This window comes from Pelophylax lessonae (assembly GCF_965119305.1).
Source record: "Pelophylax lessonae genome assembly, chromosome: 1".
Taxonomy (NCBI): domain Eukaryota; kingdom Metazoa; phylum Chordata; class Amphibia; order Anura; family Ranidae; genus Pelophylax; species Pelophylax lessonae.
The window spans coordinates 791,098,901-791,123,779 of NC_138768.1; the positions used below are offsets into that span (position 1 = coordinate 791,098,901).

At 40.6% G+C, this 24,879-nt stretch overlaps 1 protein-coding gene across 2 annotated transcripts in view; it reads left to right on the top strand.

The window, feature by feature from the left end:
- Positions 1 to 24,879, top strand: part of SLC2A9 (solute carrier family 2 member 9) — a 532,155-nt gene that overhangs the window by 328,989 nt on the left and 178,287 nt on the right. For both annotated transcript variants that reach the window (XM_082252420.1, XM_082252421.1), the window contains exons 10-11: positions 13,882 to 13,983; positions 18,928 to 19,003. In XM_082252420.1, the coding sequence (XP_082108546.1) occupies positions 13,882 to 13,983; positions 18,928 to 19,003 (178 nt within the window). The remainder of the gene's footprint in view (positions 1 to 13,881; positions 13,984 to 18,927; positions 19,004 to 24,879) is intronic.

Genomic DNA, 24,879 nt, shown 5'->3' on the forward strand with positions numbered 1-24,879 from the left:
GCAGTACGGACTAACAACACATCAAACAACAGTCTCTGCCAGTGTTCTTCCGGGTACCGGCGTGATGACGCATAGGCTCCTCCCCCCGTACGCGTTACGTAATTAACTTTGTCAGCGGGGTGGAGCCAAAACGTCTTTCCCAGGCTTATATAGCACTAGTGATGCCGCAGCCCTTCCCTACTCAGGGCGGAAGATGCCACATACCGCGGCGCCATTACTAGACTGGCATGCTGGCATGCTGATCCCTGGAAGAAGCTGCGTGGGTACGCAGCGTAACGCGTAGGATAGTCAAACCGGAAGTGACGTATCGGCGAAGGAATGTTTGTTATGCTCTGAACAAGACGGAATGTAATGTGAGTGTTACTCTTATTTATATAATAAAATATACGGAACGTACTTCACTATGTTTGGCCCGATTTAAATTTTTTTGGAGACACAAAAGGACCGCATATATCCCCTGGAGTATAGAGGTCTATATAAGGGAGAAAAAACCGAGGAGTCATAACGGTACCTATATGCCAATAAGGAGGAAGGAGGAGCACATTGAGGCATACAACTTAAGGCTTTTTTTAAAGAGCATTGAGGTGAGCGTTTAGGACACCTAGTGGGCACCGCACAAAAGAGCACCTGCATGTCAAATTTGGACAAGAAGATTTGGTTGATCACTATATATTTATATATTTATTTAAAGGACACTTCAGCACTTTATTTTTGAAACCACCTAATTAAGAGCACCTAATTTATTTTAAAGGATCACGGACTTAATAATTTATATATTATCTTTGTCACTTTATATTGTATTTATATTGTGGATTTAAGTAAGATGAATTTTAATAAAATAATAATAATAAAAATTAATTTTTTACCACCTATTTATTTATTGAAGGATTTATATCAGATTGTATTTACTTTGTATATTGAGATATATTGAGATACACATATTGTGAATATTATATTGAAAAGCACTAAGGCACTTTTTCACATATTTATATGATTTAATTTATGTTACATTAAGCACTTTAAAGCGCGGTACTCCCCCCAACTAGATGCAAGCACCCTTAATCACTTATATTTGGATGAAGAAATTTATCACGTTTGGGCACAAATTATGATTTTGGGACTATATTGATTTTGATATATTACGTGATTTGGACTTTTTTGCACTGGATTTATATATGTTTATCTATTCATATGTATACGATTACAATCACTGATTGATTTTGATTTATCCTCAATTATTTATGATTACTTGGCGCAGCAATATTTTTTATACAGATGTTTTGCCTGCCTCCAAAAACCCCCAAAAAATACCTTCAACAACACACCTGGGCGTTTTTTTTTTTTTGGCGCTAGCGTTTTTTTTTGGGCAGTTTTTTGGGTTCTTTGGAGGCAGGCAAAACATCTGAACTTGTGTATAGTGGTATACTGTATATAGCACTATACACAAGTTCAGATGTTTTTCCTGCCTCAAAAGAACCCAAAAAAATGCCCAAAAAAAAACGCCTGCTATTAAACCGGCAAGGTGTGAAAAGCAAGAAGCCAACATCCTGTGCTGAAAGTGTTCTAATACAAACAATCTTTTTTTATGGCTCTGGACAAGCTACAGAGCTGAAACTTCACAGGTACACTTTTTAGACCCCCCAGATACTAAATCCAATTTTTTTTTTTTATTTATTTTTTTTTTTTTTCAATAATTGGCTCTCTATCAAAAATCTATCAAAAATTACAATTTTTAAGAACTCTTTTTGTGTGATTTAGTGTCTGGGGGGTCTAAAAGGTGTACCTGTGAAGTTTCAGCTCTGTAGCATGTCCAGAACCCCCCAAAAAAATCATATAAGTGTAAAAGTGGGGTCCCAAGTTCCCTGCTCTAATGAAAAATTATCTTTTTTTCTGGTTCTGGACATGCTACAGAGCTGAAACTTCACAGGTACACTATACACAAGTTCAGATGTTTTGCCTGCCTCCAAAAACCCCCAAAAAATGCCTGCAACAACACACCTGGGCGTTTTTTTTTTTTTGACGCTAGCGTTTTTTGGGTTCTTTGGATGCAGGCAAAACATCTGAACTTGTGTATAGTGGTGTATATACACACATACTTATATGTATATACACACCTAGACATATATAGGTGTGATAGGAGCAGAAATATATTGGTGTTAATTATTTCATTAGCGCAAGTAGTTTTTTCTGCTCCTTTCACACTTGTATATGTGCAGGTGTATATATACAGACATTGGTGTGTATATATACCCCCTATACACATGTTCAGATGTCATTTCTGACTCCAAACATGTGCTCAAAAAAGCACTAGCAACGCCTGCAGCCAAAAATGCTGGCGGCGGCGAAGCCATATTACAGAAACGAAAGTCAGCTAAGAGAAAATAGCTTTTCTCTATTGCGGTCACCCTGCTATTGAAGGGTTTGGTCACCCTGCCATAGCAGTCAGTGTCAGTTCACTCTACACTACATTACGGTCACCCTGGTATGGAAGGGTTCGGTCACCCTGCCATAGCAGTCAGTTAACCCTACACTACATTACGGTCACCCTGACACTTCATACTTTCCCTACAGAAACTAAATTTTTGAAGCTAACTAAAGTGTAAAGGAGCCCTCTAACTACACTAGATACCCCTTTCCTCACACTAATAAATGCTAAATGACACTTTTAAAGTAAAATTATCAGAACTGCTTCCACTCTCTTCCATGTCCAGTATAACAATGCTAGGAATTTGGCGGGGGCTATCTTATATACTGGGGGGCGTATTCACTAATGATTGGTCTAGGGACCCCCTAGTCACTCCAATCACATTCCTAGCATTCTTCTGCCCCCTCAATTGGCTTTTGCTAATGGTTCTGGTCCAATCACGGGCTTTTAAAGCCCATTTCCTGTCCCATTGCATTTTGGTCGGTTCTGGTTGCCGAATTCCGAACTTTTTGGGCAAAAAGTTCTAAATTCGGCCGAACCTCGAACACCTAATGTTCGGGCCGAACCGATGGTGGACCCGAACCGTTCGATCATCCCTAGTCAGCATGCCAATTGCACGCTCCCTCAAAATTGAGACATCTGTGGCATTGTGCTGTGTGATAAACCTGCCCTTTTTAGAGTGGCCATTTATTGTGGCCAGCCTAAGGCCCACCGGTGCAATAATCATGCTGTCTAATCAGCATCTTGATATGCCACACCTGTGAGGTGGATGGATTATTTCGGCAAAGGAGAAGTGCTCACTAACACAGATTTAGACAGATTTGTGAACAATATTTGGGAGAAATAGGCCTTCTATGTACATAGAAAAAGTCTTAGATCTTTAAGTTCAGCTCATGAAAAATGGGGGCAAAAACAAAAGTGTTGTGTTTATAATTTTGTTCAGTGTAAGTACATTTTGACCTCTATTTTTTTTTTCTTTATTTTGGATAATTTTGGAAAAAAAACAATTTGAGTAATAGAGAGGTTGGATAAAAAGTTTAGTACAGCGTAACATTTCTAGCAGTATAGTGGTACATTTTTTATAGAGATGTACACATCACACAAAAAAAGAGGGACAAATGTACAAGGGCCAGAGGGATTTGGTCTCAAGAAAGGCACAGTCCCCCCAAATGATGTACAATTGGGAGTTATGGTGGGAAGCCCTGTTTTTAGAACCATTCACATATTTGCTGTACACCACTGTAACATCCTCCCACATTCAAAATGAACAAAAGTTTGAATAAATGATGAACTGTGTGTATGAGTGGCCTATTTCTTTAGGTTAGGTTCACATACAGCTTGTGTGAGTTGGTTAAGCATGCATAATAACTCACGTTTAAAAAATTTAGCAGACACACAGGGTGCCATTAATTCCTAATAGCACCCCCGTGCAATGGCACCATGCGTTGCGTTTCTTATGGTATCCCTGGGAGGCTAAGTTCATTAATTGCTGCTGCTAGGGCTGACCTAGGAAGCTTTGAGAAAGAGAAAAGTGTCCTCAAGTTTCAATTTGACTTTGCTGGAGTATCCCACAGTTAGTGCCGGTTCACATTTCTGCAATCACAGAGATCGCATGTAATTCAGAGGGCACTGCTCCTAAAATTGCATGCGATCTCTGTGAGGTGCAAATTCAGCTATACAGTTTGTATGGCTGAATTTGCACCGCAATCGCACCCGACTCGCACAGGACCCTTTTTTTGGTCCGCAGCAGAATCGGATCGCATGGTGGGTCACACCAGTGCGATCCGATTCTGTGCAAACTTTCAGATCACACTGCAATCTGATCTGGGGGTGTCATTAACTTTTAATTGACACCCCCAGCGTATTGCATATAGCAATGTGAACTGCCGGCGGTGCGGATGCGATGCGGGAACACGCTGTATATTCGCAGCGTTCTCGCATCGCAGAAATTTGAACCGGCACTTACCCTACATCCCATCCCAGTTCAAGTTTCAATAAAGTTTAAAAAAAAAAAGTACCCCTAGACCAGGAGTTTCCAAACTGTGGGCCAGGACCCACTGGTGGGTTGCGAGCTGCGTGGTGGGTCACCCGCCTAAATTGTGCTGTACGAGCCTTCGCAAATTACAGAGAGCCAGTGCAGTCAAATTGCGATGGAATCAGGACCCCACCCACGCAGTTTACAGGGGCTTGTCTGCATTTCCCGTGAGGAGGATAATTGCATCAGTGAGTACATATGTGGGCTGTTATGTAGGATATGTTCATGGGGTGCAGAGCCAGCTCCTCGGTCCTGCTGATGGCAGCGGTGGTGGCTAGACTGGCGGTGGGATTCTCTCAGCTATAGCGGGCAGAGATGGCAACCTTGGTGTCATAGGAGGACCAGGTGGCTCAGCGGTGTTAGGAATTCATGGCAGCTTCTGTGACCTCAGTGGAGGATCTAAAGGAGAAGAGCCAGGGCACCAAGACAAGCATAGGGCTCCTCATCATGGAGAATCTGGGTGAGGTGTGCTGGGCCCTGGAGAGGGCAATCAGAGGCTTCATCTTCACTGTGGACCGCTGGGAGAGGAAGGAGGGTGAGTTCCATATAGCCTGCTGATAACTGTCCTGAGGTGGTTGATTTCTGTCCTCTACCTGCCTTATACTGTCTATGAGGGTGCTAATTACTGACAATTCCACTTATATGCCACACATGCCACAGGTTTCTGACCCCTTACCTAGAACATCTGGCAAGTGTATTCAATAATGAATTGAAAAGTAGTGACTGAGTGGCAGGCAGCAGATACATTAGCTCGGGAGATATTTTTGGGACCATTCGATGGGATTTTTCGGGTGTGAGCCCTACACGTACAATGTTGGACTGTTGGTCCTGCAGTTGTACATGATGAAATCAGAAAGATGTGACCAGCCAGAATGTGAAGTAAAGAGGCTTCAGGTGAATGGTGGCACAGCGAGAAGGAAGCCTGCGGGAATGAGGAATAAGGTAAGTATTTGTACTTTTTTCTTTTTCTCCACTGGCCAAACAAACATTTAACCCATTAATTACAGGAGGGGACATCACGGCATGGGTAAATTTAGCAACTACCTGGAATGAGGCCCCAACATATACAATTACATATATCTGCATCTGTTCAAATACCAGAATAATTCCCAGGGCAATGATGCAAATAATTGTTAGTTAGGATTTTATAAAAAAAAAACCTGTGCTGAGAGCAATTTACTGTTGCTGACTATTGAAAATGCTGTTTGACAGGCTGTTATGACCAGGTGTTCTGATTTCCCCTGCTGTTCACTTGTAATTAATGACAAATAAATTCAAGTTAGAGACAGCTAAAACACAAGCTTTTCAGAAGAAAACATTTTCCTCATTACAGGCTTCCTGTAACCATTTTTAGTACATCAAACCACCTGTGTAAAGCAATCCCCTACCTTACATTATTAAATCCATCACATGTCACCACCTAGACATTTCAAAGTTTCTTGGCATTCTGTGACATCGAAAATTAACATATCATTTGGACTGTCTGAGCTGTGGAAGGGAATTACACAAAATATCATCTGCCTGAAAGAAACATGTGTCAAAAGATTCCATTGGAACATTCTTCCTTATAGTTAATGGCTTTCAAGTGTCGTTCCTGCCACTTCCATTGCGTAAGCTAAGCTTAAAATGTTCTAAACATTAAGTCAGAGAAAGGATTAAAGGATATGGTTCTTTACTGTAATAATGCCAACTTTATGGATGGCCTTTTCAAAATGTATTCAAATGAAAAATACTGATGGCTACATTTTAGAAAATACATTGATAGGCTTTAGGTGTATTGGACATGTAGAAAACTGTTAAAAAAAAAGTTTCTTCATTTTTTGTTTTAATTTAGACTGACGTGAATAAACATATCTTACCTTGTATTATGTATAGTTTTCAATTACAGTACATGCAGTATGTACATGGGGGAGATGTATTTGATCATTACATACACAGATTCTGCTTTCTGCTTTGTAGGGCTGCAAAGTAAAGCCCTGTACACACGCACAGATTGTTGGCCGATCGATCGGCCGTCTTTTGTCCAGTGTTGTTTGTTGGTTGAAATGTGCTCTAGACTTGCACTGGACTTTTGTTGGCCAACAAAAACCAACTTCAGAAGTGATGTCATGTGATGGTTGACTTTCCGTGTGTTTTTTCTTCTCTGAGCATGCCCAGTTTTGCTCATCTGATTTTTTGTCTGCCGAAATCTGTACTGACTGAGGAACAATGGGCCGTTCTGCTGTTGGCCAACAAAAATTTTATAGCATGCACACCAGATTTTTTTCAGCCGAAAAGTCGCAGTTGGTTGTCGGAAGCATCATACTAACAAGCCTACAATCGGCCGATCGGACGTTGGCCAACAATTTACGGCCAACAATCTGTGCGTGTGTACAGGGCTTAACAATGCAATCCCATGAGTTGGCTGACTCATTTCTAGCAGTGCAATCTCTGTGTCTGGTATCTAACCTCAACAGTGGATAAGTACTTTGGCAGAATCATTGTAGTGCAATGCAAAAGAGGAAACAAAGGTAGAGAGCAGCTGTAGTAATCCAGTTAATACGTTTTTTACAAAACCAGCAAATTTAAATGTGCTTCCTAATCAGTCTTTTGCCGCAATGTGATTGAGAGTCCATTCACACTTGTGCAACATTTTAAAATAGTGTGATTTCCATTGTGGCTTTACCCTGTGTCTTAATGGGACTTTGATGCGATTTTGTTGCGGATTTGGATGAGTGAAATTTTGTTACGACTTTGGCTTTGACCAATGTAATTGTTTTGTTTGTGCTCCACAAAGTCTAGAAATGTGCAGAACGGAAAAAAATTATTTAGTTTCGTATGTCTTTTTTATTTTCTAGTTAAATACATATTTTCAGAAAATTGACCAATTCGAATTCTGTGTGAAGAATAGCTGGTTATTAAGAAATGGTCTGGGAAGCCAGCCGCTGCGTCCTTAACAAGTGATGACTCATCATCTGTCAACTGGTTCCCCTACTGAAAGCTGAATGTAAAAAGAAAGAATGCTAGGAATGAAAAATAAATTAAAAAAAATTAAAAGAAATAAACAGTAGAAATAAAATTTAAAAAAACACAGCATGACACACCAGACCTTTATCCGAGCAGGCCAGGAAAGTGGGGGAGGATGAGCGAGCGCCCCCTCCTGAACCATACCAGGCCACATGCCCTCAACATGAGGGGGTGCTTTGGGGCAGGGGGGTTCTACCCCCCCCCAAGCACCTTGTCCCTATGTTTGATGGGAACCAGGGCCTCCCCCACAACGCCCGGCAGTGATTGTGGGGGGTCTGCGGGCAGGGGGCTTTTCAGTAGCTCCCTTTGAAGGGAGGCTGGATGACTCATCAAGCAGCACCTCTGGTAACTCCTCCCGCTCCCTGGAACCTTGGAGACGCTTCCAGAAGTGGGGGAGGGAGAAGAGGAGGGGCTGCTTGCAGTATTGAGGAGGGCCCCAACCAATCCCTGGCAGGTGGGCTGGCAGAGGGCAGGCACTTCTTAAATACACATGGGTCCAGCCAGCAAGGGGCAATAGGGTAAAAGATGGAGAAGGAGTCCTGGGGAGGCTGTAGCAAACCAATACTCACTGTTCGAGTTCCCTAGAGATATCCTTTATGTACAGTATATTACCAGAATCACTAAAGATGAGATTATGAAGAAGATGGGCACAACTTTAGGGAAATTAATATGACATTGACCATCATTCATAAGTCAGAATTTTTAGAATTAAAAAAATGTTTTCCATAGTAATTAATGGTGTGTATTTATCGTGCCATGGCTGATTATGAATGACTGACATCCATTCTAATTTTGAAACATTTGTGCAGATGTGAATTTTCATTCAGCCTGCACAGCAACTGGATATGATTAGAATGCAATTCTTTTTAAAATTTAAGCAGTTTCATTCCCTAACACCTGGATGAGTCTTTCAACTGTCAAGTTTTAAACCCTTGGGGGACATAATCTATAGAACTTTCAACAGACAAGCCAGTAAAAATGTAAATAGTTCATGATGAGAATTATAATAATGTAAGCTTCTATTTTGAGAAAAGGTATGTCCCATGTACAAAAATGTTAATACACCTAGACTTCTCAGTGAGTTTTATAAAAAAGATTTTAGGACTTGTTGACATGTATATGGTTTATGGCCCAATAAAAAAAATAAAAATAAAAAATCGCACTAGCAGCCTCTTTGGTGCAGGTTACCACAAATTGCATCCTCCAAGCATGTGAAGGTAGCCTAAGGGTCCTATTTGCAGCAGAGAGTGGATACCACTTTCCAAAAAACAGGATAGTGATTATGTCATAATGAGCTTGCATTTTCGAAAAAAGCACAGTGCAGTGCCAGTTATGTTTTTATGAGAGTTCTTTGCATAACACCCCATAATAGGAGGAGAGCCTTTTCATTTAACCTGTCAAAGTCATTTGACAGGTTTCCTCCTTCGGCACTTTTGTCCCCCTCATTCATTAGAAGGAATGGGGCTTGTTTCAGTATTGAAATGGAAAGCACATTTGTAAAGCAAGCTAGGCCAAACCACTGCTTTTAAAATTGGCCCCATATCACAGTCACAGGGAGCAGCGACCTTCATAAGTCAGTGTGCCAAAATATATCGTTCTGTGTACATCGGGAGCTGTGCAACTGGTGCTATTCTGACCACAGGTGTTACCACGTCTGCTATTTCATCGTGGACAGCAAGTTAGAACAAAAACCAAACGTGAAATTCTGCATGAAACTGGGCAAATCTGCCACAGAGACGCACTCGCAATTGTTCTCTGACGAAGATCATGCACGAGTTGCTAAATGGTTTTGACATTTTCTGGGGTTGAGCTCATTGAAGGTCTTCCTGATCTCTCATTGTCTTCCAGTGATGTTCTTCTGCTCTTGAAGCATGCCTGCCATTTAAAACACAACTTGAACGAATCATTGCAGCATTGTTGTTGTCATCATGGACATCATTGCTGTCCATGATGAAATAGCAGACGTGGTAATGCACGTGGTCAGAATAGCACCAGTTGCACAGCTTCTGATGTACACAAGACGATGTGTTTTGGCACAATGACATATGAAGGTCAGTGGTCTCTGTGACTGTGAGTGCAGCCTTGTGCTGCCATTTGTTGGCTTGTTACAAAACTAATCTCAAAACATTTTTTAGCCACCTTGTATTCTTTTTGGTAGTCAGCTTTGAGCCTCCACCCCCTTTTGGCCCTGTTGTGTTTTGGATGGTCTGTGCAGTCTAGTAAACTAGCTCTTGAAACTGCTCCCATGTGGTTTATACAATATATAAAGTGTTCCATATTTAGGTCTGAATCTTTAGTCAGCTCAGCATTATATACAGTATGATTTCATAAGTTATGCAGATCTACATATATTATACTCATACCTCCCAACTGTACCTCATATATATTTTAAAAATAACTTAAAATATTCCCTCCCAAAATAAATCTCCAGCTCCTAACAATGACATTGGGTGATCTAGATGACAGTTGCATTCACGGTGAAGGCATTAGGTGCTCATTTAACCACCTCTGGACCAGAAGGTTTTAATGACCAGTCCATTTTTTTGCGATTCTGCACTGCGTTATTTTATTGGACAATTGCACGGTCGTGCGATGCTGTACCTAAATAAAATTGATGGCCTTTTTTCCCCACAAATAGAACTTTCTTTTGGTGGTATTTGATCACCTGTGCGATTTTTATTTTTTGTGCTATAAACAAAAAAAGAGCAACATTTCTGAAAAAAAAAAAAACAATATCTTTCACATTCTGCTATATAACCTTCCCCCACACTCAAAAAAAGTTAAAAATCTAATTTTTTCATCCTTTTGGGCCAATTTGTATTTTGCTACATATTTTTGGTAAAAGCGTTTTTTGATTTTGGTTTGCGCAAAAGTTATCGCGTCTACAAACTAGGGGAAAGATCTATGTAATTTTTATTTATGTATTTTTTTTTTACTTGTAATGGCGGCGATCTGCCATTTTTAGCGGGACTGCGACATTGCGGCGGACAGATCGAATCACTAACTGACATTTTTGGGGGGACCAGTGACATTACTACAGTAATCAGTTCTATAAATATGCACTGTTACTGTAATAATGACATTGGCAGGGAAGGGGTAAGCTGGGGGTGATCAAAGGGTTAAGTGTGAGCCTAGGGGAGTGTATACTAACTGTATGGGGGTGGGGCTTGTGAAATGATCATAGAGACTTGTGATCCTATATAGAAGGATCACAGGTGCTCTGTGATAGTTTCAGAGAGAAGAATGGTCAGCTGTGTTTACAACAGCTGACTGTTCTTCTCTCTCAGCAGGGAGCAACCCCGGGGGGGGCGGCGGCAATCGCGGCACCCGGCCCCGTGCATCGGCTTCCTAGTGGGGGTGGAAGCGTGCCACCGCCGGTGCGGGCTCGTCCCCAGCACCAGACGCGCGACCGACGTAGGGCTATGTAGGTACGCGCAGGAGAGGCTGCCTGTGGCAGTAAATGTGCGGCGGTCGGTCTTAAAGCAGTTAAGTTGAACAACATGTTTTTCAGATTTTCTTTGTCAAATTCACCATTGTGCTAAATTTCGCCCTTGACAACCAAACCTAATCCTACCTTAACTTGTGGTAAAGGTATCCGGGTGTGCAAATTACATAAAAGCTGCATCATGAGAAATTACAAGAAAATGTATTTTTTTCTAATATTTTTCTAATTATTCCCCAAAATATCAAGTAAGAAATAAATATATGTATCTTGATTTGCAGCCAAATAAAAGCCCTCTCTGCCCCCACCCCACCAAAAAAGAAAAAATAAAGATGTGTAATGCATTAGTGTAGACTACAAACTCGTGTGAAACAGACATTGCAGAAAAAGAAAAAAATTCTCTGGAACTAAAGTGAATTTTGGGAGATATCCATATGTGACATTTACAGATCAATTTACTTTACAGGATACTGTACATTATATAAAAATCAATTAAGCATTCTAGATCTTATTTTTTAAAGCATATTAAAAATCCAGGTACTTTAATAATTAAGCCAATTTTATATCAATATTTTAACATTATGCCAATTTATAATACCTGCTTTCTTTCCTCTTAGTTTATCTTTTTTTCTGATCAATGTCTAGCAAGATTTTCATCTTCTGCTTGCTTATAGGAAATGTAGTCAACTGTCACTGAATGAATTCATGCTTCAGCAGTTTTCTACAAATTCTTTGTTTTTTGCGTGGTTTATTCCTCTGTTTTTTATGCTTAGATTGCATTGTTCATGAAGAATCCCCATAATTACATCTTAATTTAATGAGATGTGAGTGGATTAACTGACATCATGGTATGGGTTGTATGGCTGACTGAAAATTGTATGTTACAGTTTTTATATGATTGCCACGAGCTGGGCTACAACAATTTGGAGACATTGCTTTTATTCTTCTCTCCCTCTACTGAGATACTGATGTTATGCTGCAAAATTTCCCTCTGGCCAGCAGGGAGAGAGCTAAAGCCAAACAACAAACAAGCTCATAGACTTCTATGCAGAGCCCTGAGAATCCTGGGAACTGTAGTTTGTGATGGCAACCATATAACGGGACGAATAGGCTCCTTACACTACAGAAAAGGGACTGTGTAGTAGGAAGACAGTAGAGATGATTTTTATTTAATTACCAGGAACATTCTTTCTCCTGACACTGGGAAAGTTAGAGAGAAAGCACCTCTGTTTGGCTTTTAGCCTGCCAGTGGGAGATTATACTAGCGGAGATCTGAGCACAAGACTGGGAGTAAGGACACTCAGGGGTAATGCAGCACCACCCACATCATAGCACCTGCACCACTGCCTCGTGGAGACTGCAGTGTCCACTCTCACTGCTTTCAAACACTGATCACTGGAGGCTTTTGGAAAGAGACTGAGCCCCCCCCCCCCCCTCTACAGCAAGAGGTCACTGCAGCATCACGGGGACTGGTGAGAGGACTATTTGCCTACTGCTAATAGAGCTGGCAGGGACTAAGCCACTAGAGGCAGGATACCAAGTGTACCCATTCCATGCCATGCCTACACTGCACTCTCTATCACACTTTTTCCAAATGTAGACTACACCTACTGTATACCCACCCTATAATGCCTTATACTGAACCTTTACCGTATCTGAACCACATCTACTTTGCCTCTGTACCAAGACTTTACTGTGCCTGTACTGCATGCAGGGTAACTGGGACTGTCATTAGGTGCACCAATGCTCTTAAAGGGCTCCAACGTTAGCCAGCAGAAGAATGCTTCAAAGGACTGCCCCTCCCATAATAGTTATGCTATAAGTCCCCTTTGTTTTCCCACCATCCTCCTTTTCTTTTGGACAGTGCATACAGTATCCAGTTGGTCTAGGACTAGCCGGGCCACCCTAAATGCGCTCTGGCAACATAGTTCCAGCACTCGGTAGTTTAAACTTTACTAATGCTCACTGCTGTACGGGAGGTGGTCTTGCTGCTGTTTATGCTGACCTGGATGCCAAATTTCATCTTATGCCTAGTCCCTACTGTTAACCACTTTGTATGCTAAATTGTGCTATTACCATTGTTAATCCATTTTATGCTTGCCTAGTTACTAACCATATTGGGCAACAATATATAAAGTTTACCTTTGCTACCTGGTTTGGTACCTGTGTTCAAGTGCAATACATGGATCGAAATTCATCCAGTCCCTGCTGAACTGGCCAAAGTTTGATCCATGTATGGCCAGCTTAAAGTGGAGTTCCACCCAAAAGTGGAAGTTCTGCTTTAAGGACTCCTGATCCCCTGACATGCCACATTTGGCATGTCATTTTTTTTGGTTAGGAGCGGCTACCTAGTTTTGACAGGTACCCAGCTCTCACTTCCTCTCGGGCCGCCTAGGTGGCTCAAGCCAAAGTTTTCCTCTCCCCCTCCCTATCTTCTGGGACATGTCACAGGTCCCAGAAGATTGCCCGACCATTCAGGACGCACAGCGTGACTCACGCATGCACAGTGCGCCCCTAGCTGTGAAGCTGCGAGCTGTCAAAGCCGGGTGCCCACATTAGTAATGCTGTCACCGGGGAGAGGAGAGGGAGAGAACTGAGGCTTTAGGCGGCCACATCACTGGATCGTGAGACAAGTAGCTGCTGACGTTTAATAAACACAGAAACGTCTGGAACTCTGTTTTAAGTCTCATGATTGCAAGGACTGTTATCAAATGAGCAGATGCAGGATTTTTTTCTGCCTTATCTGCACTGTAGATAGCCTTTTGTCAAGCAGCGTACCATGTACAAGGTGTCCTAGGTAAGGCCACTTTGAGACATAATTTCTTTACCATAGATTTATCTTTGATTTATCCAGGATAAAGTGTTGTAAAAACCTTTGAATTTAATGGAGCAAAAATGTATATTTTTCTCATTGTTGTGATTTTTTGCAAGAGATATTAAGATTAAAAACAGCTATGTGTCTTTTATTTACAGGGCATAACTATTGAAAAACTGGGAAGAAGAGTGCTTCTGATTGGTGGATTTGGGTTGATGACGCTGTTCTTTGGCATATTGACTATATCACTGACTTTTCAGGTGAAGCTTGGTATTACATGTGAATCTATTAATTTTTGTAGCATTACCCTTGTAGGAACTGCTAAAGTATTGCCTAGGTATTCCACACTTCTGTACTGACAGCCAGGCACAAGGCATTTCCGCAGCCAGGTGCACACACACTTCAGCTCGGTGGAGTCAAAGGACAGTCTAGGGGTGCTCTTTAGTTTTATTTTAGAGGAACTTGGATAGGGTAAGGGGTTTGCAGTAGGATACTCCAAAATAAAACTATTCACAACTTGAGGACTCAAGCTGTTCTAAGACAGAGGATTAGGTGAAGTCCCTTGCTGGGAGCAGATGGCACACTTCTCCTGATTTAGCAGTGTAGAAGTAAAGAAGCTTGAGCAAAGTCCCTTGCAGTAAGTGGCAGGTAGAAAGAGCTCTTCAGCGGTTCCCTTAGCTGGCAAGAGAACAGCAGAGGGGAGTTAACAACGCTAGTCCCTGAGATCCAACAGATGTCTGTACTTTCCGGCCTTTGCAGAGTAACCGGCAGCCTCTCTGTGATACCAGACAGATCCTCAGTGAACTTCCCCTTCAGAAGAGGGTCACTCTTCCATTCCAGTTTCAGGCCCTCAGGTTGCTCAGCTGAGGCTGCATGGCAGCAAGTGCCAAGGGAGGCAAGCCTGCCTCGACCCTGGCTGGTGCAATCCACTATGGAAACGACCCAGAGCCCATGTGTTCCCAGAATATACACTATATTGTCAAAAGTAATGGGACACCTACATTTACACACACATGAACTTTGATGGCATCCCAGTCTTAGTCTGTAAGGTTCCATATTGAGTTAACCCACCCTTTGCAGCTATGACAGCTTCAATTCTTCTGGGAAGGCTGCCCACAAGGTTTAGGAGTGTGTCTATGGGAATGTTTGACCATTCTTCCAGAAGTGTAATTTATGAGGTCAGGCACTGATGTTGGATGAGAAGGCCTGGCTCGCAGTCTCTGCTCTAATTCATCCCAAAGGTGTTCTATCGGGTTGAGGTCAGGACAATGTGCAGACCAGTCAAGTTCCTTCACCCCAAACTCATTCATGTCTTTATGGACCTTGCTGGGTGGGCCAACTCAATATGGAACCCTACGGACTAAGACTAGGATGCCATTAAAGTTCATGTGCGTGTAAAGGCAGGTGTCCCAATACTTTTCACAATATAGTGTATATGCCAGTCCCAGCACGCTCAGGGGCACCCTCACCAGAATTGGCCAGAGCTGCATACATATTCATGCTGCCCATTTGCCTAGCACCTTTGTTCTGAAAAGCTCTACTAGTTTCCAGTAGGCAAGAGGAGCCTAGGCAAACTTAAAGTGGTTGTAAAGTCAGAAGGTTTTTTATCTTAATAAAGTCCCATGTAGATCCAACCATGTTGTAGGAGTGTCTTGGCTGCCCGGGACTTCCCTCCTAATTGACTCCCGCTTCTGTCAATCAAAGTCAGACAGCCAATCAGGAGAGAAAGGGGACATAGCTGCTTGCTGTGGGGACACTCAACTGGAGGGATGGGCCAGGAGCACCGAAGAGGGACCAAAAGGGAGGGGCCAGGAGCACCGAAGAGGGACCCGAGAAGAGGAGGATCTGGGCTGCTCTGTGCAAATCCACTTCACAGAGCAGGTAAGCATAACATGTTTGTTATTTTTTACTTAACTTTTATCTTATTTTTTAAGAAAAAAAAAAAAAAAAACAAGACTTTACAATCACTTTAACAGTACCCCTGACTAGTAACTCCCCATTAACCTCCCTGGCGGTATGATTCTTTTGGATTTTAGGTGCTGAAAGCGGTACCATTATTTTGCATGTAATTCTTGTGAATGAGCAGCCCAAACCAACTGTATACATTATATATATATATATATATATATATATATATATATATATATATATATATATATATATATATATGTATATATATATATATATATATATATATGTATATATATATATATATATATATAATGTATACAGTTGGTTTGGGCTGCTCATTCACAAGAATTACGTATATATGTATATGTGTGTGTGTGTATATATATATATGTGTATGTGTGTGTGTGTATGTATATGTATGTATGTGTATATATATATATATATATATATATATATATATATATATATAAAAAGTACAGTAAAACTGCAGGAAAGGGCACTGGGGGGCAATGTAATGTGATTTTATTTTATTTTGAATGGTATCGGTGTGTTTTACATTTGAATTTGCCGCCGGTTCCACCCCCCGGCGGACGTCACATCGCCGGAGACGGAAGCCGGGGCTCGCAGACGATCGGGAGGAAGCTCCGCCGCCGCATACCGCCCGCATTCTTCGCTGGATCCCGGAGAAAAGGTAAGTAAAACCTCTTCCAGGATCCAGCGATCTTCCTAGCGGTATCCCAAGTGTGGCTCGGGGTTACCGTTTTTGGCTCTAAAATCTAACCCCGAGTCACGCTCGGGAATACCGCTAGGAGGGTAAAGGTGGAGGAGCAAATTACACTAACCTAACTATTAACATCCTAGCACCTATACTAGGAGGGTTCTACATTTAAAGAATATAGTATCAAAGAAAACGCCCCAGGTGGCCCTTTCTCGTCCTTTTCAACAAATTTATAATATATATATTGCTTTTAGCTTACAGCCCAGAGTATCATTTGTCCTGGATCCCTACCCTGTTATCCTGTGCATGATTTGGTAGCTCCTAGAGGTTCATGAAATATCTCTTTGGAGAGCACAATACTTTGTATGGAAAATTTTAGTAAGAATATATCAGCGCAAAGTTTACCCCACCCCTTAGTGAGTGAATAATATTATCTTTTCATTTAAAGTGCTAGTGCATCACAATACATCATAAATCTCTTCAAAAACTCATATCCATAATCTGTGCAAAAATAAACTTTCTGCAGGAAACATTAGTGCAGAAAAAAGAAAATTCCAAAAATATATATAAATTAAAAAAAAAACAAAAAACAAACTCAATGTGTAAGTGCAGTGCAATAGAATAAATATATATGTATATGTGCGTGAATATTACCTAATCAGTTCATTAATAAATTCATATAATACATGTGCAATTTCTTTCACGCCTATATAGCTTTGTTGGATGTTTCATTCCAAAACTATGCGCATTTTATGAAGTTCCTTTATAGTTATAACAGCCTCCACAAGAGTTTGGTGTGTGTCTGTGGAAACTTGTGCCCATATAGCCAAAAGAGCACTTGTGAGGTCATGCAAAGATTTTGGGCAAGTAGACCTGGATCATAATTAGCTTTTTAATACATTTCATAGGTGTCCAGTAGGGTTGCGTTAAGGGCTCTTTGTAGGATGCTTACATTTCTCAACACCTAACCAGTCGAAGGGGCCTTCTTCAAAGTTGTCTATCCTTCAGTGTAAACATATGAACTTAAGCTGGCCATAGATGGCTTGAATCTTGGCCAGTTCAGTAGGGAACTGATGAGATTCTAACCATCTATGGGCAGGCTGAATGAACCCAAGTTGATCCATGGATCGACTTGGGTACAACCATAATGTCGGATTTTTGGCATGCGAATATTGCCAGTGGCTATGGCCCTTTTAACACAATAGCTATGTGGGAGGGATTCCCCTATCAACACTAATGTGTTGAGGGGAGAATCAAGTAATTTGGGAGGCATGTCTACATATGTTTGGTCATACTCTGTAGTTTCACAATGGCACTACAGATTCCAAATCATAAGTTTGCAGCTGAAATGTTACTTTCTTCAGTCCATTAGGGGTATACAGGTCTGGGAGATCAAAGGTTAAATATAAGTGAGCAAGAGGTGAGGGGAAATCTTAAAACACAGACAAATGTTCTGGTAACAGCTGTCTAAAGCCTCATACACACACAACGAATTTCCGCCGACCGGTCGTCCGTCTTTTGTTCAGTGGTGTCTGTTGGTTGGAATGTGCTCTAGACTGCACACAAATTTTCCCGCACGACAGAATTCTACTTCAGAAGTGATGTCATGCGTTGGATTGCTTACTTTGTGTTCTTTCATCTCTGAGCATGCCTAGTCTTGCTCATAAGATTTTTTTTCCCATCAAAATCTGTACTAATGAGATGAAAATTGGACGTGTTTTAATGGTCAACAAAAATGATATAGCCTGCACACCAGGATTTTTTCAGCCGAAAAGTCGGAGTCATTTGTCGAAAGCACCATACTAACAAGCCGAAAATCGGCAGATCGGTCGTCGGACGAAATTTCCCGGCCAAATTTCTACTCGTGTGTACGGGGCTTTAGATGGGAATTCCTTTAACTTTGGGGACATTTCTGCTCACTTCCTGTTGCATTTTGAGGATCAGAAGTGGAGGAAAATCTTTCCAACAAGACAAAAAAGAGGAAGGGTTTTAACCCTACTATCCAAAACATAACAAAGTTTTGGGTTTCATACAAAGGAACTGACAAAAAAAAGCAAGCAGGGGGCAAAGGACTAATCACCAGTTTTCCCTCTGATCTTCCTGCAACTAACCAGTCCACATTACTGACTTACCATGCTTCGTAAAGCTGTGTGGATGCAGCCATCTTGGTAGAGGCAGGGCTTTGCTTCCTCATGTCAGAGCCTCCAGTAAGGAGAACACTGAGCCTCACAATAGTGGCATCACAAAATCTCACCAATCCCAGTGAGCAGTTGTAGGCACCAGTGCTTTAGATCACACAATGCAGATATACAGTTATAAAGCTGTAAGCACAGGAGTGCTTAGGCATAATAACCTTCAAGGAAGTGCACTGCTATTTTCCAAGAGAAAATCAAGGTAAAACAGATTTTTTTATTGTACTGCTTAGGCACAGTTAACATTTCATGTTCCCTATAACATAGCCAATCTTCACTTTTTGTGTTCAGGTCCACTTTCAGTGCTTTGGTAATCTCAATAATTAGCCTTCATGCTTTCTCTAAATGTAAATACAATAAACCCTCTGATATTTTATTTACAGGACCGTGCACCATGGGTACCATACATCAGCATAGTGTGCATTCTTGGGGTAATCGCATCATTTTGCATTGGACCAGGTAAGATACATCTGCATTATTGAGCAATTGCTGACACAAGCAACAATTTTATTTAAACAACATTAGTATACCGGCTCTTTATTTTCCTTGAAGCCATGATGCTAAATGAAACAAGAAGCTTGCTAATGCCATTCATTTTTGCAGTGATTGTATATGTATAGGAACATTAACCCAAAAAGTTTGTATTCAAATTCTTTTGAATCACTGAAAATAACTTTGTTAGATAAACAGAATACAATAAGAATGCATATCCTTGCATTGTTCCAAAATACAAAGTGTTTTAATATTTTTATTGATGTAGTCTATCCAAACCTGATATATAAAATTGGACTGATCTCAGAAGTCACTTTCTGGCTTGGAATACTTTCTGTAAGATTTCTTCTTTTGAGCTTCCCGCTCCATCCACCTAAAGGCTAAACCTATTTGATCTATTTCATGTGTAGCACTGCCCCCTACTGATTTTTTAACACTTTTGGATTCCCCTGGGTTACCCGTAGCAACTGCAAGCAGAAATCTTAGCACTTTACGTTTTTGTCTCAGTCAATGATCAACCTAGGGGTTGATGTTTTTGTTTTATATTGGGATGGGAGAAGGGATGAGTGGGATAATCCAACACTTGAACTATTCACAATTCTGAGGACTTCTAATTTGAGGATGCGGCAAGGCCACCTCTTCACCCTGCAGCTGGATGAATCTGAGGTAAATGTTCCTTATAGTATTTCTCTTCAGGGCACTCACCTAGTACTCCCTTTCCTCCAGCTGACACCTGTCCACTGACTACACTACTCTGGAGTGGAGCCCTTCCTGGCCAGACCCTTAGGCAAGATCCTCTGTACTCACGATACTGCTTTGCAGATTCTCGCAGTGCCTCAACTACTCCAGTCAGCTCTCCTGGACCTCTGGGCTCAGCTCCACACCTCTGGCTCACCAGACTGACCGCCTGTGGCCACACACCAACTGCTTCAGAAGAGGAGGCAGCCGCCACCCTCCTTCTGGGACTCTGCTTCTCACCAAAGACCCAGTGCACACGTGCCCCCTGGCTTTTTATACCACACCCCACAATGCACCAAGGCAGCTATCTGTGCCAATCCCTGGGGCTGTATCAAAGCCTGTGTCCTCATTGGCCAGGTTTTCTCCACTGTCCAATGTACCTCCTCATTGGGCACAGTGGGGACACTCCCTCAGACCATATGAATCACACACTGGGCACATTGAGCAGACCTAACTCACTGATTCTTCTCCCTGTTAAGCAGAGTGCAATATAGAATTTACCTGCTGTTTCTTTGATAGGCAGACAGAACCAAAAACTATATTCACTCTCTAGCACCTACCTAGGAAGGGGCTAAATATGTTTGTGGAAAAGTAGCTTGATAAGGGGGGTTTCCGCAACACTAAAGGGAGCTATATCATGGGGAATGTGACAGTAAAAGAAAACATTCAGCCAATAGCTCATTGTTCCCCTGTGAGAGTAGTGGCAGGCTTGCCTTTCTATATCTGTGCTCATAGGGTACTAATTTGGCATGTATATTGGTATTGGCTGTAACTAATACTGTTCTCTGCTGATATTTTGTCCTGTTTATTAATCATGGGAATATTTAGGACCAGCCTGCAGCTGAATTCCAGGCAGATAAAAAAAGACACAAACATTTTCAGCAGTATATTTATTATTGCATCCTTACATTTATTTTTTTAAGCAAGCATTACACCAGAGTTTGCACGGGGAAAAAGAGAAGCAACTCAAGGTGCCAGTCAGCTGTGTCGCAGTTCATATTTGTTAGTAAGGAAAAAGTTGATAGGAGGAAAGAGCGGAGTGACAGATTAACTCATCAGTGTGCTGCTTATTTTTTACTGCCCAATCACAAGCTTAGGGAGGTACAAGACCTGATAGTGTTACATACTGTAACTGCAGCAAAAAAAAAAAAACTAAACCTGTTTGCCTGGAATTTAGCTTTAAATTTGTATATTTGTAGAGTCAAAGAAAGACACCAAAAAAGACAAAATTATAAATGTTTCCAATGTGTATTATGTAATGACCTTACGGTTTTATCATATTAATTCCTTATAGGCTTCTACATTAAAATATTAAAAAATAATGTAAAAATTAATTCTTCAGTGTTTTCTGCATGCACAGATTCTCTCCTGAGGTTGTTGCAAGCTGCAATTTTCAAATCTAGACAGTGAAGTGATTGGCCTTAGATAATACACAGAGATTAGAGAGAGTCTTATCTCTACATCTATTCAAAGAACACATTTTTAAAAAATATATTTTTATTGAGATTTACAGGTTAGAGATTCACACAAGAAATAAAATAAGAAAAAAGAAGGTAGAACTACCTACATAAGTACTGTACATTTACAAATTTATGTTTATCTCACTGCTAATATTTTGATTAACTGTGGTGATCGCACAATTCTTCAATTGGCTAACCACCATTAAATTAAATTAGCCCATTCTGTTATAAAAGAATATTATTTCAAATACATGATTAAGATCGAAATGTTTCACCTATAGTGGAAGCATGAATGATTACTTAGCAAGTACAACTTTTAATCCATAAGGAAATACCTAATAATGATGTCCAGAAGAAATGAAATAAAATAAAATAAAAAGAAGGGAAAAACCATTATCAATTTTTGTAAGATAGGAACTTTGTTATGACTAATATTTCAGTGGATTAAAGTATTAGGGTGTTGTTGAAAATTTCACCTTTCACAAGTAAGGATAGACTATAAGGCACTAGAAGCGAGTTTATAGAATTTTTAGTCTGCCTAGGGAGTTAGACAAATTAGCTTTAGTGTACCATTCAGTATACAGAAGATGTGACATCAGCTGGGAAATTTCAAAGTTTGAGAATGAGTGTTCTATAAAATGTTGACATCTATTAAAAAATAGTTTATTAGGGTTAAAGACTTGAGTTATTTTGTCTAATTTTTCTATATACAGCAATGATTTCAGTTCCTTCTTCACCATAGTTGCTTTGGGAGCAATTGGTAATATTCAGGATTTCAGAATGGCTGAATGGCTGATATTGATATCCAAGGTGGTATCGTTGGTCCTAATAATCCAGATGAGGTGGTAGGGTTGAGATATCCAAAAAGACATATCATAGGATCCTTGTCAATATGAATCCTTGATTTAATATGAATATAAATTAGGATTTGGTCCCAAAAGGTGAATATCTTGAAACAGCTCCACATTCTGTGTAGTAGTGTGGGGCGTATTGTGCCACACCATGAACAAGTTGAAGCTGAGAGGTCTGTTTATCAATTAAACATGGCAAAAATCTCCCTCCAGTTTTTGCTTATTATTAGATTACATTTTTTTGGAAATCCTTCAAATGGTTTGTCTGCTAGCTCTTTGTCTGGAAATTCTTTGGACCAACCATTTAAGAGCAAATGTTTCTGCGGTGAAGTTAACTGATAATTCAATGGTGAATAATGATCAGATATTGAATACATCCAATGACTCATCGCTTGATCAATTAAGGATTGCCAAAGAGGGTTATAGCAAAATTTGTTGTATTTTATCAGTTGGTTGTATTAGTTGTTGCTTCCAGTTAGGGAGTCTTCAAACAAGACATTTAAGATGATATAGTGAGTCAAAAATGATGAAAGAAAATGTGCATTTATTCACCTCAGTGAGAGGATACAGTTTTACAGGAGCTCAGTTTGAAGTGAACTGGGCAAAAGCAGAAGTACATCTTCTAACAAGCTTTAGGTTAACTAATTTATAGTGATGAATATGCATAAGGCATAGGCGTGTTCTAGGTTGTAATCTAGGTGTGAATGTATAGTCAATCCAATCAGTGTCCATATCTTCTGAATAGCAAGCTAATATTTAAATGGGTGTTAACATCATGTGACATGTGAAAAAGGGAACTAGCAGCAGTCTGCCATGACAGTTGTTGGTTCAAACTGGATCTGACCACAAATGTCTATTCTTTGATCAAACAGGAAGGAAGGTGGTTTGTTTCATCAGGCGGTGAGTGCCACCGTAGGCTCAAACTTTGTTTCCTACAGTTAACAGAAAAGTGTACAGTAGCTCTTGAAAATAAAATAACAGTAAAAAAAGCAGAAGTAACAGTATATATATGCGTATATAGAGAACACATTTATCAGACCCCAATATATTTACTCAATTCCTCCTCTTGACCCCTATGGTGGGGTCACTACCTTATTTTTCCCTACCTAATACAACACCAAGGTTCCGCAGTACTACTTCACTGCTAAGTGGAGTAAAGTTCTTCTTAGGGTGTATGTGGATACTAGACTTTACTCATTCGCATCACTCATCTTGGTATGATATGTATCTGCTAGATAGGGTGTTACCAGATAGTCAATCTCTTCCTTGGGGTCATCTTCCTTAGTCCTAACTGTCATTGTAGTAATCTTTTGTATTCCACATTTAGCACACCTGAAAAACAAATAAGCAAGCAATCCTATGACAATAATCCCTTCAAGGACAAAAAACATTTGTTGAATCTATGAGCCCATGCACCCACCGATGTTCCAACCGGCAAATGGATTCCAGTTACTATCCTTTTCAGGGGTGGTGAGATGAGATGGGCTTCTATTCTGTCTTGTGTCTCAGGGCTTTCAAACCAGGTGCAGCAGGCAGTATCATTTGCAAGCACACATAGGCCTCCCTCTTTGGTTAACAGGTAGTCCAAGACCAATTTAATGTGCATGGTACGCTAGTGTAGTAATCTTATATCTGCAGCTATTACCTTGATTGCACCGTCAGTTTCATTGAACATCTGGTTAACCAATGCACTATAATTATAAAGAGCTTTTTCCATTTTGTCTGCTATATTTATGCCTTTCCCTAGTATTGCTGGAAACCATGCCCATACCTTATCTCCAGTATTAAATACAGCTCTACCTTTTAATACAGTCATGGGTTGATGGTGGTCCTCTAGATGACTCATTAGTACCTTATATGCCCTGATGTCATTTTTCTCAACCAAAAGAGGGATGGCGCTAATGTCCCAATATAGCAGGTACCATAACTATGGGGAGGTATCCACTTATAAGCCTTTTGACCACAGATAAGGTGGAAAGTCTGTAACCAGTACAATGTATATGCTCCCTGGTCTGATAATTGTAACATCTGGCTGCAGAAACGTTTCCCATCCTTAGATATTTCCACATTCCAGCATGGATTAGAGAATACAGATTCTGATCAACCAGTGGGAAATTATCCACTTCAGCTTGATTATAGCCCAATGAGGGCTCAATAGGATTTATAGATACATGGATCATTTTGGCCCCATATTTTCTGGGTATATGTTTTCCTGTGCAGTCCTTGGCTGCTAGAAATCATTCTGCTGAGTTATTGTATTTACCATCTCTATACAAAAAGTAATCTGGGTATGACATCATTTCTATTTTAATACCACATTGTATACATTTTGTCTGTGCCAAGCAAGGGGATATTCCCAAATGTCTTTTGTTATATTTAGCATAAGGTGTATGTTCAAAATAGTAAAACATTTGTGACATTTCTAGACACACTGGTATTTGGGCAGCCTTATATTGTTTAAAATCAGTAAATCAGAGTGAGGGAAAATTGGTTTAACATCTGGGGCCCCATCAAGGCCAATTTTTGGCCTGGCCCATAAATATACAGTTTTCCAGGTGGTTAAATAATGGGAATGGGTATCAGGTGTATACCTTTTGAACTGTTTGGTTTGTGTGAACAGATCTAGCAATTACTCAAGTTACCCCTTATGCCCGCCAAAATGTGCAATTTGTACAGGTGGTTTCCTTCTATAGCCTTGAGTAATAGGATCAAGCAAAGGCATAACAGCAATTTACTCATCTTTTAAGGGTGGCTGTACTTTCTTGCAATGGCTGGCATGTATCCATCCACATCT